This window comes from Pagrus pagrus, assembly GCF_965226575.1.
Source record: "Pagrus pagrus genome assembly, chromosome: 3".
Taxonomy (NCBI): domain Eukaryota; kingdom Metazoa; phylum Chordata; class Actinopteri; order Spariformes; family Sparidae; genus Pagrus; species Pagrus pagrus.
In genome coordinates this window covers 31,192,071-31,211,552 of record NC_140187.1, presented here as the reverse complement: position 1 = coordinate 31,211,552, position 19,482 = coordinate 31,192,071, and the positions used below count along the sequence as shown (strand labels likewise).

General features: G+C 40.6%; 1 protein-coding gene across 4 annotated transcripts in view; it reads right to left on the bottom strand.

The window, feature by feature from the left end:
- Window positions 1-19,482, bottom strand: part of epha8 (eph receptor A8) — a 133,045-nt gene that overhangs the window by 10,643 nt on the left and 102,920 nt on the right. The window contains exons 9-16 of one of the 4 annotated variants that reach the window (XM_084347907.1): window positions 15,828-15,952; window positions 10,759-10,921; window positions 8,766-8,898; window positions 4,780-4,847; window positions 4,344-4,469; window positions 3,564-3,749; window positions 2,081-2,142; window positions 460-669 (exon numbers count right to left, since the gene is read on the bottom strand). In XM_084347907.1, the coding sequence (XP_084204033.1) occupies window positions 460-669; window positions 2,081-2,142; window positions 3,564-3,749; window positions 4,344-4,469; window positions 4,780-4,847; window positions 8,766-8,898; window positions 10,759-10,921; window positions 15,828-15,952 (1,073 nt within the window). Of the gene's footprint in view, window positions 1-441; window positions 670-2,080; window positions 2,143-3,563; window positions 3,750-4,343; window positions 4,470-4,779; window positions 4,848-8,765; window positions 8,899-10,758; window positions 10,922-15,827; window positions 15,953-19,482 lie in introns of all 4 variants that reach the window. The other 3 variants (XM_084347906.1, XM_084347908.1, XM_084347909.1) reach the window with 3 other exon arrangements.

Here is a 19,482-nt window from a genome sequence, read left to right as displayed (position 1 = left end):
CCAGTGTGCTCCATTGATTGCTATTGGTATTGGTATTATTGGAAATGTATCCAGGGTTATGAAGCTCTCCCCCATACTAAGGGCTAAAAGTCAGGATCTCTCAGCCTCAGCTGCTTTAAATTTTACTGGTCTTACTGCCTTCAGTCTGAGTCCCCCATTTTTACGGAAGTGCATTATTAGATTGTTGGAGTGACCATTAAAAACCTGCATGAAACCCAGTGTGATCATTCTGATGTGAGTTACAATTAAGGTTTAACATATACAGTAAGATCTTTACTACAAATGGAGACATTTATTCTTTTTAGGTTTGTGCTTATTTTAAATGGTAGTAGGCCATTTCAGTCCCATTTCACATGATTGCTGCTCGTTGACACCAACCATTTCCTTTAAAGAACTGTGTGTGTGCGTGTGTGTGTGTGTGTGCACTGTATTAATGCTTGCCTCAATGTGAAAACTCACACTGGTGGTGTATGCAGCGTCAGGGTCATCCTCCAGCACTCGGGACAGGCCGAAGTCAGACACCTTACACACCAGGTTGCTGTTGACCAGGATGTTGCGGGCAGCCAGGTCTCTGTGGATGTAGCCCAGGTCAGACAGATAGGTCATCCCGGCCGCAATGCCGCGCAGCAACCCTACCAGCTGGATGATGGTGAACTGGCCGTCGTGTCTCTACATGAAGGCAGACAAGAAAAGGTAAAGAAAGATGAGGAAGAAGGGGGCAGAGAGAGAGTTTTGAGGGACGATCAAAAAACCGTGATGGTATAGCAGAGAAGAAGATGGGAAGAGTGATAACAGAAGAGATTTTAATCAAGATAGAGAAGAGAGCAAAGATAAGAGAATAAAACATGACAGGGATTTGCTTTCAAGTAATAATCCACACTATTTTCATATAAGCAAATACTGGAGCTGTTTGACATTGTCAATGTAATACAATGTTAAATCAACTTATATCTCGTTAAAGAAAACTTTTATATTTGCTGCTCTAAACCACTGCTGCCTTTCTCCTGCTAACAATACTCTGATAGACAGGAAGTGAAGTCGCTCTGCTGTGGAAACCATGTATCGCCAAGAGATTATACATTTTTACATGAGTTAAAGAATTCTCCTTGATGTGTTGAGAAAATTATCATCAAACAAAGCATTAATCCTAAATCAAAGCTTTTTGAGAGTTTGAAGAAGTTGACAACTTTGAGGAACAGTGTTTTCTCTGGACATGGATGATGAGTAGTGATAGGCGTTATAGTTTAACTTAACTTTTTGCTTTAATTTATCACTCTGAAGTAAATACTGATTGCACAGTGTGATGGGTGTAGAAAAATGGCACCATCCATGTATAGGTTGGTTCCCAATAAGTCACGCTTCACTATGCAATTTGGTCTGCCACCTGGCTGGATTTTGCATGGCGAAATGAAGGTCAAATTAGGGCACAAAGGAAACGCGTCTGCCATTTTCCCCGGTCACTATCCCCAGGTAACAGTGGAACAACCAGAATAACGGCAGAAACTCTACACTGAAAAGAAAACAAACCACACTGATGGAGGTGGCAAAAAGGCGAAGAGGAAGAGTGATAGAAACCGAGGTAAAACAAGAGTGAACGGATGGACAGATAGAGAACCCTCCAGTGCCGTGTCAAAGTCTCTTCCCCTGCTGATATCTGTTTGGCCTTACCACCAGGACAAGAGATGGTTCAAAACCGACACTCTTTCTATTTGATCAGTAAGCAACAAAACCTGCCTACTTATTAATACAATAAATAATACATCTGCGTGTTTTGCTCTACCTTTTTTATAGCACTGACATCAGGTCAAATTTGGATTCTTACAGTTGTTTTTTGCTTTGGACAGTAGCTAGACAATTTGTCGTAGCCATGTTGCTAACGCTGTCTTTGCAACAGCTGAATGTAGTATACCAGGAAACGCTAGGAGGGGGGAAAGTTGAAAGGTTGTTGTCTATTTCTGCCTTAACAGAGAAGAAAAAGTTCACCACTTACTCATTAACAGGCAGACAATAAAGAGGCAAATTGACTTAAATAAAGGCAAACAGGAACCTTTACTGCCTAAAAAAACCAAAAAATACCAACCCTGAGGAAGGAGTCCAGAGAGCCGTTCTCCATGTACTCTGTGATGATCATCACTGGTTTGCCTGTGGAAACAAATAGAAACATACAAAACTCTTCCCAAGTCGAACTCCATATCTACAACATATGTGAAATGTACATATTTGCATGCATGCAAACATTTCATTTGTTAATGTGCTGCTGCTGCTCACAGGGGCAAACCATTTAAATAAGAATTGTGAATTGAAGTTGTGCATCTCCACATACAATATGGAAAACAAAAGTGTTTCTGCCACTCAGTGGTGGTAACCATGGTGACCTCTGAGTCACTGAGCTATTCAAGATACATACATATAATTTTTGTATTTCTTCATATGGCAATACATATTGCAGTAAACCATAATATTACTAAGTCGGTTTTGTTCAATATCATGCCGTCCTATTGAATAGGGGCACAATACAACACTCCAACAATGCCATCACCTCAATACCATTCAAATGAATGGAAAATACTCAACAGTGTACGGAAACAATGTCTCAGGTACTTCATTAGAAAACCATTCTCAATGAACCTCAAAAAGATGCTGCTGTTAGGTTTCTTACTACAACCCTGATTCCCTGATTGGAGTTGTGATGCTGTGCAAAAAGTATATAAGACAGGATGTGATCATTTGGTAACTTTTCTGACATGTACTCAATTGAAAACAGTTCGGAGACAATATATTTGACTTCATCAGCTTCACTGATTTTTTAAAATATATTCTTATTGTGAATTTGATAACAGCAACACATTTCAAACACGTTGGGAGAGAGGCTAAAATAGACTAGGAAAAATGGGGAATGCTGCAAAAACACCTGTTTGGAACATTCTATAGATGAACAGATGATAGTATCGTGGTTTTATCATGAAAGGGGCATCCAAGCAAGGATGGGGCAAGGTTTATCACTTTGTGGAACACATGATTGTATAAAGGACATTACTACATGGGCTCAGAAACACTTTCTTGAAACTGTGTGTTAAGTATTTTAATCAACTGCGTGAACTGACCCTTTAAAGTGTCATTATGGTAAGGATAAGCATTAAGCAAAGACACAGTTACACACTGGCATAATCTTCAGATGGGGTCTGGAGCTGGTGTTATGTACCTGTAATTATGGCCAGTTTGACCACACCAGTAAAGACTCTTTTACCTCCTTTAACTTAAACCCTGCCGGTAAAAATGACGACAACTTAAAAAAGTCCCTTGGGATTTGAGCTCCCTTTAAATGCCATTTTCCTTATTCTTTTCCTGTTTCCATGAGCACAGATGTACTCGAAGAAGCCTTTTTCTCTGACTAAACACTTTTCTGCAAGCTGTCTATCGCCTACATGACACTACACATACAGCAGATGAAGCTCAGGACATGTGCCTAACAGTGTTTACTGTTAATTATCATGCTCAGATTTCAACAATCAACCATCCTGACCACATCTTCACACAAACATATAGTTTAAGTGTCAGCGTACTGTGGGTTACCACTCCCTCCAGGCGGATGACGTTGGGGTGGTCAAACTGGGCCATGATGGACGCCTCAGACAGGAAGTCCTTCTTCTGCTTCTCTGTGTATCCTGCTTTCAGGGTCTTCAGGGCTACTGGGATGTCTCTCTTCCCCGGGAGTCTCATGCGTCCATAACAAACTTCACCAAACTCCCCTGGACACATACACATTCACCAAATACAATCAACTTTCAATTTTCATCAACATGTACTGACTGTGCTTAGCTGCAGCACCACCCCCTTTTAAGCCATGGTTATAAATGAGAATGTGTCGTAAGTTAATTTGCTCACTTAGATAAGAGAAACAAATCCACTTACAGGCTGTCTGTCTACATATGTGTGAAAAACTAGAAGTGAGCTAATCATCCATCGGCCTCTTTCTCATTAATTCTTATCTTGTGTGATTGCTGTTATTTATCTTCCTCAGTCCTATACTTTACATTTCTGTGTGTGTGTGTGTGTGTGTGTGTGTGTGTGTGTGCGTGCAGGAGTCATATCTAGCCCAGTGTATTGTGGAGCTGACACAGTGTTAGTATTCCCTGCCAGTCGGAGGAGCTTTGATTGACAGTCCCACGCAACGCTCTGATTCCGCTCCGCCATCCTCCTCTCTGCTGCACACCACAGCCTTTACACTGGCCAATGATTTTAAGTTAGCTCAGCCAATGATTCTCACTGTGTGTGTGTGTGTGTGTGTGTGTGTGTGTGTGTGTGTGTGTGGTGTGTGAGCACACACAAGTTCATGGTTTTACCTGAACCAATGATTTTCTCTATTTTGATCCTGGAAGCTTCAATTTCTCGGGCGAACTCGTGCACCGCCTGGCAGGGGTCCTCGTACGTGTGTGGGTCGATATAGAACCTCGCGTCGGGGAATGACACTAAGATAAACAACATTAGCATTTGGTCACATATCGCAGAACGAGAGCAACATCACATCTGAGCCCCTGTCACCGGTGTGTGCAGGGAAAACTTGATGAAAGGCGAGAAATGAGTCGCAGAGTGAAGCAGACAGACAGAGGGAGAGAATCAACAGCATGCAGGCCTGTGTGCTGCTGTAATCACTCAGAGCGGGATGAAAATTGTTTGCACTCAGGATGAACTTTATTACACGGGGATGAAAATGCGACCTCTTCAAGGGATGTGATCTAATCTATTATTGGCAATAATTGAGGAATGGGCCAAACATACCGTGACCGTTCTGGTAATGCATCTTCTCCTCATCGGAGTCCTGGAAGGCCTTGCTGTAGCCACAGTGTCTATACAAACCACACACGCAAAGGACAGACGCACACACACACAGTCATCCAAACACACACACATGTGCACACACATAAACATATGGTGGGATGAATACAGGACATTTGTTCTCTCAAACTGTAACCACAGCTCATAATTAATAAATCTATAATTGTTCATAATGAATAATTCACTTTAACAGAGCTATTCATCACTTAGTGATACTCAGTTATTTATAAAGAACAACCAGTCAACCTGTTCTCCCTGTTAATGAGGTTTTCTACTGGCAACAAGACGAGGAGGAAAGAGGTCAAGACAGAAATGCTTAAAGGGTGAGTTCTCCCACATTAGTGCTGTCACCCCAGTTCATGGAGTGGACTGTGGAATTAAAATTTTACATTAGAAGTAAGTGAGAAATGTTTTCCTTTATACAGTGGGGGAGCGTGATTTGGATGAACCGACGCTTCAAATTATCAAGAGGTTCTGTTTAGAATTAACATTTCTCTATGGGTATGCTTCCATGTTTTGAAGTTACAATAATTAACGTCAGTATTCATGTTAAGAAGACACAATACACACATCTCAGGGGGACATTTAAGACATGGCAAGATGATTTAATGCCATGTTGAGACATACACATCTGTGGCTTTCAGGCGTCTTCAGCATCAGGCAGTAATTCACATACTCAGCTCCGATTGGGCAGTTTTTAGGTAGTTTGGTTTGACTACAGCAGTAAGACTACAGAAACACTACACTCAAAAATGATCATTTTGCCTGTATTGAGCCTGAAAGCATCTGTATTTGATGACAGAATGAGGCTTCACAATCAACTATCTTTCTCCAGAATGGCCTTCCCTACCTTAAAGTAGTAAGTAGTTTAATGTAAAGTGTCAAAACGAATGCAATGTTTTTCCATTATGTTGAGTCAATGTGAATAACTGAGTCTGATTAAATTAATTTAGGTGGAACTTCTACATGAACATAATGTTTTTTCATTTACATTTACATTTAAGGCATTTAGCAGACGCTTTGTACATTTGTCACAGTAAAGAAACCACAACATATCACCGTCGATAAAGTAGAAAGAATAGAAACAATCTTCAAGCCCTCATCTGAGCAAAGTAACTGCTATCAAGGATACCTTAAGTACATAAGTGCTGTGATTTAAGTGCTAAGGGAGTGTTGAGTGAGTCTTGAGTCTTTTGCGGAAGATCGAGTCTTTTGCGGAAGACGGAGAGTGACTCCTCTGTCCTGACCTGGTCTGGAGTTCATTCCCAGTGGTGGAACGGACTCACCAGTTTTCAACTGTTAACAAGTAATGCATTTCAAATTGGTTATTCTGTCTCCTGTAATAAATCAGATTTTAATTTATACACATTGACTCAACATGACAGAAAAACTTTACTTTAAATGTGACCCTTTACATTGAACATATGTAAAAAAAAAAAAAAAATTAAAAATTACTTTTACTTTCAAATTTACTAAAAAAATATTTTCCTGAGTGTACCTTTGTGTTCAAACAGCAAGCTACACTTTTAAAAAGTTGCTCAACACACTCATGCTATCTTCTCTTACATTGCTTAATGTAACAATAGTCCCCAACATTCAGTTTAGCTTATTTTCTCACACACTCCATTTAAATTCATTTTATGTTGGGGAGTAGAGTAAAACACAGTCTGTGCTTCAGTTAAACCAGCGGTACTGGCTGCAGATTTCCACATTGCTGCACTGCTAGGTTCTTTTTGAGCCTCAGCAGTCAGTGACAGCACACATATTGATGTTAAGTTCCTCAATATGTGTGCATCCTGACTGTTCACCTGTGTTTAAGTCTGTATGTGTGAACCAAGGGTTAGGCATCCTTAAACCTTATATAACATTGACATAATGCAATTGTTGGTCAATTTCAACATCATATATATCTACTGCTGTTATTCACAAAGATTCAGGCACACAGTATGTGGTAATCCAGATATCATTTTAGTGGACAAGAGCAGGACGGCAAAATCAGATGAGGTGTTTTTGTAAACAATACGACATCAACATAGCGTTTCGCCAAACTGCCATTCCACCAGGTTGTTATTTAGTTTTTCCTGTGCCGTCCAGAAGGTGTTGTCTATCTGCCGTCTGTCTGAATCCATGTGAATGCAGCATGAAAAGCAGATTCCTTGTCTGTCTGTATAGTTTTTAAAACCTGGAAAGGGTGGTGAGACGTCCAAACTGTCCATACACACACACTGCCCTTTTTACTAAATGTATTGACTCCTCCAGCTATCAGAGACTGAAGTGGACGCTAACAATAAAGTAAAAACCAAGTGCTGCAGTAGACAGAAGTACTGCTCAACACAAATTTGGCAAGTTTTGTCTGTCTCAGAAAGTTTTCCATATCAGACAGGTTTTCTTCCTGTGCAAACAGTAAAACTACCCCTGTGGCGTCCGTCATATGGAGTTGTCGGTATTTCCTCGGTTGGCCAGTGGCCCATCTCACTTTAAGTGCACTCCTTAAAAAGGAGAATTTCTAACGCTAAACTCCAGCATCAGTGAAGACTTTCTTTCTCGATTTTCCATCTCAGTAGCATTACTGGACTTTGCAGTCATGACAACATGATTTTGCTTGGATAACATCTTTAAATCCCCCAGTGATTTTTTTTCTCCTCAAACAGAATGGAAATTAAAAAACTTAATATGCATTGAAGTATGAATTAATCAAGTGCAATGAAATTAATTATTCTGTGCAGTGCTACAGAGATGTAAGTTGAACACATCAAAAGGGAGGAAGGGGGGCTGATGGGATAAGTGGGAACGTTTGGCTTGCACGCTACTGGACATGAATCAACATAATTAAATCCAGGATGAGGTGGAAATTACCAGTTAGGAAATCAGCTAAATAAGACAGTGAGAAGACAGGGAGGGTTGAGGAGATGAGAGAAGCTAAGGCATTAGCTTTCAAAACTCCTCTCATCGTCCCTGTTACTGATAGAAAAGCATGCAGATTATTTGAATGTTATGACATTGTAAACGTTTCATCATGACAAGGAGACTACAGGTATTTTAGCTTATCAAACACAGGCTTAAATGAGATCCTTCCCAATTTTTTAGAGAAAATATTAAAGGATAAGTACCGTTTTTTACAACCTGGACCTTATTTCTGGCAAAAGATATGGTCATTTACTCACCCAGATAACTTTGGTGTCATTCGGCGTCGTTCGGACGAAATTAGATCCAGTGTAGCGGGGATATATCCATATAATGGGAGTAACGGGGCATCGACACACAGCCTCTATATAACACATTATCTGCCACGAAACTAGTTCATTTCATCAATATTTTGTTATGAAATGCTAGCGCTATTAGCCTCTGAGTCCGGGCTCGTCTATTGTCAACATCCGGGGTCTGTAGGCTGATCTACTACCTCTGACCTGGAAGATGTCGTCTCTGAGCTGCGCGCGCACCCGCGACAGCGCGGCTTGTTTACCTGTAGCTGCTGCTGCTAGTTTGACCCCGGATGTTGATAACGGACGAGCCCGGACTCAGAGGCTAATAGCGCTAGCATATCGTAACAAAATATTGATGAAATTAACTAGTTTCGTGGCAGATAATGCGTTATATAGAGGCTGTGTGTCGCTGCCCCGTCTCTCCCATTATATGGATATATCGCCGCTACACTGGATCTAATTTCGTCCGAACGACGCCGAATGACACCAAAGTTATCTGGGTGAGTAAATGACCATATCTTTTGCCAGAAATAAGGTCCAGGTTGTAAAAAACGGTACTTATCCTTTAAGGGATTTACTCAGATTACAACCTTTCTTTCATTGTACTTGCAGTCAATACTACATGTGGAAAAAGCAGGGAGAAAAACAGTGCACATTGGGTTTTGATCACAAGCAACATTACACAGAGAGAGGCACGGTAGTAGTGTAAGAAAGTGTTCCACACACAGCAGCGATGGGTAGTGTGGTAAAGTGTAGCCTTGCCGTTTCCTGCAGATGATGATGGCCACAACGGTGACGAGGCCGGACAGTAGGGCCATGCAGATCCAAATGATGGTCATGGTGCTGTAGCGCAGAGGAGCTGAAAACACACACAATCCCGCTGTGTTAGCTGACAGAAAGGTACCACTGACAGTCGAGAGTTTACAGATTACACTGACACACACGCTGACACACACTGGTAAACACAGACGGCAGGTGGCGTGTTCTTGGTCAAACAAGATAATCAAGAATATGGAGCTTCATTAAAGAGCTCAGCATTTTCTAATTACCTCCTGTTTGTGTTTAAAGTTTGTCCACGGCATTATGGCTAGGAAATATTCAGCTAATGTTGTCATCTGTTTTGAAAGATTGAATGTTGTTCCAGACTTGTGATTGAGCCACTACCTTAAAATACACTGTAATAAGGTCAGCATCTGATTTTAATTCAAGGTCAGGGGTCCAAATAACATTTAAAACCACATTCATCTGTGGACAGGATTGCTGATTATTATATTCAACTGTGTATACAACGTCAATAATAATTTATTGATCGATAAAAAAAAAAAACTGTTTAAAAATATGAAACGTTACACTTCTAAATGAATTATAGGCTTAAAATGACAAAAACATTTTGTGTAATAACCTGACTATAATGTCATGACATTGTTGAGCACATAACCTAATGTATTTTGTGTGTATCGAAGGAGTAATTACATTTGTGCTTGTTAGTGAATTATGATTTCTGTGTCGCTTTTCAAAAAAATAAAAAAATGCAATAACATAACGTATAGTAATAATATGATTGTTTTGCAATTTATTCCAACAATGTGTTAACACACTCTTCAACATGGGTTGTACACTTAAAGGAGTGCTCGTTCTCTTGTGGGCCAGCACTGCAGAAGTCTGGGTTTTATTCCTTGAAGCAGGGTATCCAGCTTCTGGCTGTAATAGTAACATTTTAATTCTGGCACATGAAAATGCAATGTAAATGGATATTTTGTATCAGCATGTAGGTTTACGATGCATGAAGAAATCATTCACATTTTTCTGCACCATGTTAAAATGACAGCCTTGTACATTCACACAGAAAAGCCCTATCCCTACTGTGTCTAATAAAAACTAATAACGTAATTAGATTATCAGGTTACACCTAAAGCCGGTTACTATTAAGTCCAACCCAACACTGAGAAACTACATCATTGTTTGCAGCTGGGTAACAGACACGCCGAAAAAAAGTTTAGGACTTATTGATTACTGAGCATGTAGGCTAGTGGGATCTGTGCAGTCCTCTTGTTTTCAGAGTCTGAAAATGAATCAGTATCACCAGGAGGAGAGTCAGGGTCCAGTGAGCAGCAGAATGAAGGGAGACTATTAGTCAATGAAACAGCACTGGGACTCTAACCAGGCAGGAGGTTTAGCTTTGCAGACCTCGAGCCTGCTCTGCACCTTCTCTGCCAAATCCCCTATTAGGAGAGAAAAATGTTCTAATAAAAGGTAACTTCCAGTGTTGTAGTTGCCTCAGGTGGACAGACCCATGAAGACGTGTAGCCCACCCTGTACAGCTGTTTGAAGCTGGGAAAGACTGCAGTACTGCTGACGGTGTTGACCCTCTAACAAAGCACAGATCAATGGAACAAGGGGATGGACAGAGGCGGTTATCAGCCTCACTGACACCCAAGTCTTTTTTGCCCTGGACCATGCAGTCTGGCCGGGCTTTGAGGAGCTTTCAGGGCCAAAACTTTTAACACAACAAGCTGTTTTCTTACTGGACTGGATTTTTCTACTGTATTAAACAACATACAGTACAACTGTTGGGGCTATCCTGTGGATAGGGGGAGGCAGGGGGGCTTTGAGCAACATTTCAGTGATACAGTGTGACTTCTTTATGCTTCTCTGTTTTTTAGACACACACACACACACACACACACACACACACACACACACACACACACACACACACCTGCTTTCCCGGTCTGGATCTCCACATTCTGGCTGAAACGTCCACAGCCTGCTGACGTTCGGGCTCGGACCTGAAAGATGTACTTGGTGCCTGGCTTCAGCCCAGACACTCGGGCGCTGGTATTTCTAGACTTCAGAGTGGAGTAACTATGCTCTTCATTATCCTGTGAAAGAAGGCCACATTCAAAGATTGGGTTTCAGGAAATTTTCATTCTGGTCAGCAAATACATTACATACTATACAAACTCTGTAGTCTGGTGGTAAGTCAGCGAATACTTCTGTATCTTTTGCCAGACAAATATTGCTAATGTACTCATCCAGCGTTTACAGACATTAGCATTCATTTGGAGCTGTATCTCTGTATTGTGGTGACTGTAAGTCAAATTTGTACATGACCAACTCCTGAAGGAAATATCTTTCTCTTTAACTGCTAAATGCTCCACGGTGTTGACCAACCAGTCTCTATCTGCTGTTTGTTGCTGAGCAGGTAGTGTAGAATGGGTACTGAGGACCTTTTTCCACAGAAAGAGTGGTGAGAGTGAACAAAACAGTAAAGTTGCAGCTGCACAGCTAAACAATGAGCTGAAACTCAGTATAAGGTCTGTAAAGCCGAGTGGAGCTGCAGATTCAGGTGATAATTTTCTGTAGGTTCATGAGACCTTTGTCACAATGTTGCATTGTTTTCACATTGTCATTTGATACATTGCCCTATTAAGAATGTCAATCATAGTGGCTTTAAAGGGAAATTCCGCTTTTTTAAACTTTGGCCCTATTTTAATATGTTTTGGTGTGTAAATGATTCATACTTACCAAAAATGTTGGAATCAGTCCAGTAGATCACCTCAGCTCGCTGCAACACTGCTACAATGACTGCAACGTAATCCTTTGGGGCAACTCCGACCATCAAAGCTATGTCCACTAAAGGTGTTTGTTTTTGTCACCAACAGACTGATGTTGAAGTGTCTGACGACATTATGTAAACAACTGCTACAAAGATAGACCTTTATGTAACCGTGTAACAAGTCTCGCTCTGAAATCTCATGAGAGGTGAGTTGTTGCAGGTGGAGACGTGAATCATAGTTGGAGAGAGGAGTTTGGAGTTTACCTTGAAGCAGGCTTTAAAAGCAGGCTCAAGACACACCTTTTTAACTTGGCTTTTAATTGATCTCTTTTTATCCTTCTTCTAAACTCCTTTTAACTTGTCATTTATGCTGTTTTACTCAGATCTTAGGCTGTTTTTTATGAACTTTTATGATACAGTTTTAAGAATGGTACCTTAGCTTTTTTCATTTAGTCTCTTTCTTAATATTCTTAACTACTTGTAACTTCTTTTAATGTTGATTTTATCCTGCTCTCTTTTTATCTTCTAGCTCCAGTGTTTTTCTCACAGGGGGCCCTCGACGCTGGGATTAGTTTGATCCGCCTATGGGGGTGCTGCCCTGGGGGCTGTCCTGGCCTGGACGGACGGGGTGGCACTGCACCGCGGAGCCGCGGTGTGGGCTCCTCTGTCTGTCCTGGTTGGGTTGTTCCCGTGGCGGTGCCCCCTTGTGGCCATGGATCAACATGATTTCCCAGTGTGGATGGCTCCCCAATGTTGCTTTCCTCACCTGGATCCTCAGTGCCCAGCCATACCCTATCTTAATGAGTGTATGTTTGTGGCTGTGTGTGCATGCCTAAGTGAGTGAATGGGTGCATGTACTTGTGTGTATGTGTGTGCTTGCGTGTGTGTGGGTGGGGGGGGGTCTTTTAACTTGTACAGCACTTTGTGTTGCATTTTTAATGTATGAAAGGTGCTATATAAATAAATAAAGTTTAGTTTAAGTTTGAGGAAATGCCAGTCAGAATTTATTTCCAAAATCATGTCTGAATATACAACTGATTCTGACAACCTAGATTAGGCAAAAATGAGGCACTTTTAGTGGACGTAACTTTGATGGTCGGAGTTGCTTCACAGGATTATATTGGAGCCATTGCATCCATTGCCAGATGAGGTTATCTATTGGACTGGCTCCAAAACCTTTGGTGAGTCACTTACACAGCAAAACATGTAGATAGCACCAGGTTAAAAACAATATCAGAATCTCCCTTTAAGAAACCGTGTGACAATGCAGTGCTCCATAATGTGAAGGCTAAGGTGGGAGGATGATTTGAAATTTGTCAACTGAGAGAGAATTTGCTGTTTACACTCAGCTACACATTTAATATCTCAGTGTTGCAGATCAATGGGCACTACTTTATATCAGTATTGGACTTTTGTGTGACTTTACATCATGGGATGAAGTAGATTGATTCATTAGCAGGGTTTAAACTAGGCTGGGGCCTGCCGGAGCTCAGCCTCCTCATATCCAGGATAGCCAACTCTTACTCTCACACCACAAAGCTACTCCGTGATACATAAATCTAGTTTCAGTGAGGCAGATTTTAACTTGGACCAGGAGCTGAGTTCTTCTAATGCTGTCCTTCACGTCACTCAGAGTTTTGCAGAAATATCAATAATGATGTTCTGATTGGTGAGAGAGTTGCCGACAATGACTCCATACCTGCACGCATCACTAAACAGCAGGACTAATGTTTGTGCCTCTACGATGAGCATGATGCCATGCATATTTTAAACATGTGCCAAAGCATTGTTAACTTCATTGATTATTTAAATCTCCTGACACTGCGACAGGATCAGTCTGGATCTAACAGTAATTAATGTTCAGTGTTTTTCTATAGCTCATTGGCAAGCTGTTACACACACTCTAAGTTTAAAAGTGAAATTGGTTTGATTAAAGCAGCAGTTCCCTCGATGGGTCCTGAGCTCCATCAGAGCTGTCAGGACATTTTTTATTTCAGAGGAAGTCCAAACATGCTTCCCTCTGGAGAATCTTAATTTTTTGATTTTTTTAATTTGATGAATACAGAGAGTGTTCAGTTTTGCTGCAGTTAATTGCTTCTCAGTATTATGCAATGCTAATTGCAGTAGTGGTGTTGCACACATGGGGATATCCTTAAACTGAACATACTATAAGTTAGTTGTTGCCTCATTTTACAAACACATCTATGTTATACATGGAATCATTGAATGAATACATGAATACATTGTACTGCTTCTTTAACCATTAATTTAGTCAATTGTATTATTGAACAAAACCAAGAGTTAACCCTGAAGTTACCTCGCTAACCACAGATCCTGCTCTGTAGCACAGGCCTCTGGTACATGACTTTCTGTGCTAGCCAAAAACAGACATTCCCATCGCGCTATTTAATTATAAACAGTTTCTCACTACAGTCTCCACAGTCCACTCTTAGTCATTTTAATCTCCTTTGGCCCATTAGCTCAATATACAAACAAACATGGAAAGTAGTCCCAAGTAGCATTCTTGGTTTGAATCAACCACAGCGTTTGGCTGCACGTGATTTAAGATAATGTAACATTTAGCTTTGGAGCTGCTGCACATTATTATTTCTTATTTTGGAGATAGCAGCAGTGGCTCCCTCGACATAATTTATGTTCCAGCTTCAGCATGGAGCAAATGATCAACGGGGGGAACATGAATACATTTTTATAGAAAAGGGACAGACAGAATCTTCTGCCTTGTGTTCAACATGCTCTTTATGTGTGTTAATAGTCTGATTTCACTGTCACCGATAACAATGTTATCAGCTGAAGTACTTGTAGTATAGTATAAGGGTAATTTTTAAAAACTAATTTTTCAGTGCGCGCCATTTGTCTCTGGAGTTTTACATCAATATCTTGAAACGAGGAGGTAAACAGCAGATCATGCTAGATAAATTATCATAAATGAATACAGTCTTGTCTGCCAGTCAAATGTAATTGGCAGGTAATTACCTCAGAAATCTTTTGATCTGCTTCTATCAGCCAGAATAATGACAGCTACTTTGAGGAGCGTTTGTCTTATTTTCATGTTTCCTTTTCGGTAATAGCTTAATTTATGATGGATCATTTGTTCAAGTGTAAATTCTCAGGCTTATTACGCCTCTGCTATGCAAAGTCTTCTTTTTTATGGACACGGTTATTAAAAGGGGGATGCGTTTATTGTTTTAATGGAACTTTTCCTGAAGTCTCAGCTAACAGCGAAGTTCATCATCATCAGCCTGCTGCAGCATTTTTGCAAACTGAATTGAGTTACTTTATAAGGGTGGAGGTAAAATAGTTCAACAATAATAAGAGGTACAAGGAGCATCCAAAGAGCAGAATAAGTGAATCATTCATGTGTCCTTAGAAAGGATTAGAGCCTAATTATGAAGAAGTGCTAGGTGCAGAAATAAGAGCCTTTTTTTGTCTTCATTATCGTCCTCAGCGAGTGTGCTGCTGCTGCAGCGGCCACCACCCTCGCTGTGACTCATTGTTGTTTCGTACAGTAGTATAGAAGCCTTAAGAAAGCACATTGCTGACTTGTCCACTTCAAATCCCCCACAGGCGTCTCACCCCCTGAGCGAGACCAGATTAAGACACCAGCACAAGAGACGAGCTAATCCTTCAGCATCCCCACACCATCCTGCTCGTTTGTCTATGAGACCGCCTGTTCCCTGGCAGCTCCCCCTGCAATTAGCTGATTTCTATCAACGCACACGCATACATTGACTTACCCAAACACACGTGTGTGTGCACATTCACACACTCGCAGCAATTAGCTCGTCGCAAGGCTTATGCGCCCGCCAGCCGCTTGCTGTCACTGTCACTTTCACTAAGTTGGAATCTACACCGTCTCATCCTCCTTCGTGCTCTCCCTCTCTCGACCCCCATTTCCTTTCAATTAGCTGAGCTGCCAGCAGGATCTTTTTCTTGGATTAAGTTATCCAGAGTCTATCCAAGCACCACTCCTCTGCATTCACAATATCTTGGCTCAGCTTAGTCGCAGCCCTTTGAAGACAATGAGCTTATGTTCTTCAGGTAAGAGCCGAGACTCTGTCATTCCTCTCCCTCTCATAAGTGCCCAAATAGTTTCGTGCTAGTTGTTTTCGGAAAATAAACAGAATATGTTGACACAAAACAAATGACTGCAGTTGTGTGTTTTTAAGTGCAGTTGTTGAGTGTTACAGATGCAGCAGTTAGTTGAGTACCTTTTCATAGTATTTGATGTCGTACTCCAGGATGACTCCGTTGGGCTGGTCGGGCTCATGCCACAGCAGAGTCACGCTGTTCTGACTGGTGTTCTCCTGGCGAATCGCTAACACTTCAGAGGGTGCTGCACAAGAAACAGGAGAGATTACTGCTTTGTCAGTTCAACATGTTGAGCTGACCACCACTCACCACCATATGTTTTAAAGTAATGAGATAAGGGAGGACTGATTATGGGATCTGATATTAAGAATCTTTCAGTTTTTTGGCATAATTTTTTTTGTTGTCAGATTGCCAAAACAATTAATGTATTTATACTGTAAATCCACTTCTAATGAAGTATCAGTAATCTGTATCTTCAAAATAAGTAGAATCTAAAGTCATCAAAAAAATGTAGTTGAGCTAAAAGTAAAATATTTGCCTTTAAACTGGAGTGGACTGGAAGTATAAAGTAAAGGAAAATGGAACTACTTGCGTCACATACAAGTACCTCGAAACTGTACTTAAGAACATGAGTGAATGTAATTCATTACATTAGTTGTATTGACGCAGTGGTTACTGCATTAAAGTCTTGTTTGCACAGGAACTGCCACCACTATGGGTAATATTTGGTTATGTTTAGGTGTACACTCTGGCTCCACACACACTTTTATTTAATTAGATGACGTTTCGGCCCTCAGGCCTTCTTCAAGACTTTCTAGTCTGCTGTCAGTGATCAGCACCTCATTAAAGCCCTTGGTGTGTGTTACCTTTCTCTGATATGTTGAGGCATAAACACTTGGTTAGGGTCAGGGAAAGACTGTGGTCTGTTCAAAAGAAACCAAACTGTCGGCAGAAATGAGGAACATTCTCCGAAGGATTTTTGCAGTGCTACACTTAAAATAAATGCTTGATTTGAGAAGATACAGACTAACAACAAGTCAAATTATCTGCCGGTGCAGTAAGATCGTTTTGACTTGACTTAAAAAAGTTGCTTCCAGTCTAGAAATAATTAGGGCTCTGATGAATGTTCAAAGGTTCAAAATAATTAGAAAATGCTGGTTTTAAGATGCAATAACTTGAAACTAGACTTGCTACAGCACAATAATAAGTGACTACACTAAGGATAAGCAAATAATTCTTAATTCAAGTAGTTTTGCTGTCTTAATTTTAGCACAGTCGTCTTAAAATAGGAGCTTAAAACAGTCAGGTATACCCAGCAGAAAATGAATCCTCAGCCTTTGGTAATATCGACATCTATCGAAGGGTCTAACAGTTTGTTACACACCAAAATACTTAATATTAATTTAGTACAGACATTAATCGCCCTCAGAGAGGGATACTCATTGACTTTGATGATCCCCTGACTATGCCTCTAACGCCACCAACAGATAAAAGTTCTCATTTATTCAGTCAAATATGCCAACATTTACTGTATGGACATGTGGTTCAGACATTCATGTTCCTCTCAGGATGAACTGTTATAACTTCGGTGATTCATCGAGCACCATCATAAGGTCAGAAGGTCAATTTGTCCAATACTTTGGTTTATGACCAAATATCCCTTTAAAAAGAATGACATCGCAATCAGAGTTCATCGCACTTCATTTTCAGTACAAACTAGAAAATATTAGTATGTTTAAACGCTGAACTTGATGAACATTATACAATTACATAACCATCTTGTCTGATGTGACAAAATAAATGACCTTTTTTGAATGAGGCTAAAACTTGAAACTAGATATTTTGTCCCCCACAAAACAAGTCAGACAAGATTTAAATCGAAAATAAGAATATGTACATTAGTTAGAAATAAAGTGCATGAAAATAGATGTTTCTGTCTTGACAAATTATTGCTTAACATTTTACAGACAGTCCCTTATATCTACTGACAATTGACGCAAATAAAGACAAAATGCTTGTCAAGCCAAGGCAAGTGACATTTACTTGAATCAAGCCAAAGGATCTTCCCTAGTTAATTTACTTATAATTAAAACAAGAGCAACTAGATTTTAAATATAAGATTATCTCTTGGTCAGATGGTCAGTTTGTGCAGTGTATTGCAGTGCGCTACAGTCACACTTCACACTACTTTTTTGCTTTTGCTTTTGAGACGCTGAGGTCATAATTTGCCACAACGAGCACAAGAGCTCCTCGACAGGTAAACATAGGCATTTCAACATACTGTATGTTCAGTACTGTCATTTTAACTCAGGACAGTCTCTTCAGTGCTGCTCCATGCAAAGAACTGTGGAGCTTTAGTCTTAACATTACAGTAAATACACTACATCAGTGTGAAACACCTGGAAATACAGTAAAAAGACAAATGAAAAGGGCAATTAATTGGCACAAAGTGAAGTCTAGCAGAAGGTCAACACAGTCAGTAGCCCCGTTTTTGAGTTCAGCACTTGGTACATTACTGTCACACAGAGGTCAGATAGAGGGGAACTTCTGAACATCAAAGGCAGTTTTATGATCCCAGAAATGTCTGGAAAGGAAATGTTGCTGCAGGCAAAACCAACGTTTCAGTCCAGTATTTCCAGAGACTGTGCCATCCACTGACACGGCACATGCAGGGGATTTGGTATACATTCCAACAAAGAGAGGGAGCAGAGAAAAGTATTGGAATTAAACTGTTGTATCAGCCTGGGAAAACATTTTTAAAATCTGAATAGACAGAGGACATTTGTGACATCATGAAAACAAAGTTCAACCCGCTGCTGGAGAACAGGTTAAAGTTAATGTCCTGAAAAAGAGTTCAAATTAACTTTTTGACTTTTTCCCTGCAGGTAATACATGGTCACACTACATGACTTTTTTAAAACTATCAGATTGCTCTGCTGTTCACACTACACAACTCTGTGTCTTGGGAATCTTAAAGTTGTTTTAGTTTGCACTAGGCCAGGCCAATAAAACGATTGCAATATATATTGGCGCTAGACACATCATCGATAGCATTAAAATAGTTTGATAAAGTGTTTGATAGTTTCATGTGTGTGCATTAAATCCAAACCAATGGAAAGCACATAACGAATACGCCCCAGCTCATAAACAGCCTGTCATATTCCTAGATAAAGGAGAGTGCTATGAGTGACATGCAAACAGCCAATCATTTAACAGGTGTGTAGTTTGGTTGCACCATCGCCAACAACAGTTGAGCGTGGAGTGAGGAGTTATCATTGATCCCACTGCAGTCCTCACAAGACCAGCTCGACTCCGCCTGTAAACTGGTAACTGACACAGCAGCTCTGCTGATGTCTGATATGGCAGTCTACTCTATGAGCTGTACTTTTGTTGGTAAACACACCAGACCTTGTTGGCCTCTGTGCACCTCTCAGGGTGGCTCATCCAGCTCATGCTGCCCCACCACTACTCCACCACCTGTTTGCTCGTGACAGTGCAGTTGCAACATTGAATGTGGTTGTGATTACTGGGGCGACTAAGTCTCACAATTTACTGCATCACCCCTGTCACTGGCTGCCTGAGTGAGAAAATGAGCGCTGACGAGAAGGAATTTGTGAATAAAAAGGACAGGTCAGCTATTTTTATCTATTTGTGTCATTATATTTAGGTGTTTTTTCACTGTTTTGTTTACATAAAGGTTATTACCTGTGTGCCTCCATAACCTTTATTCATCTGGTCTTTAAAACTGGTAATTGGAAAATATGAAACTCCACT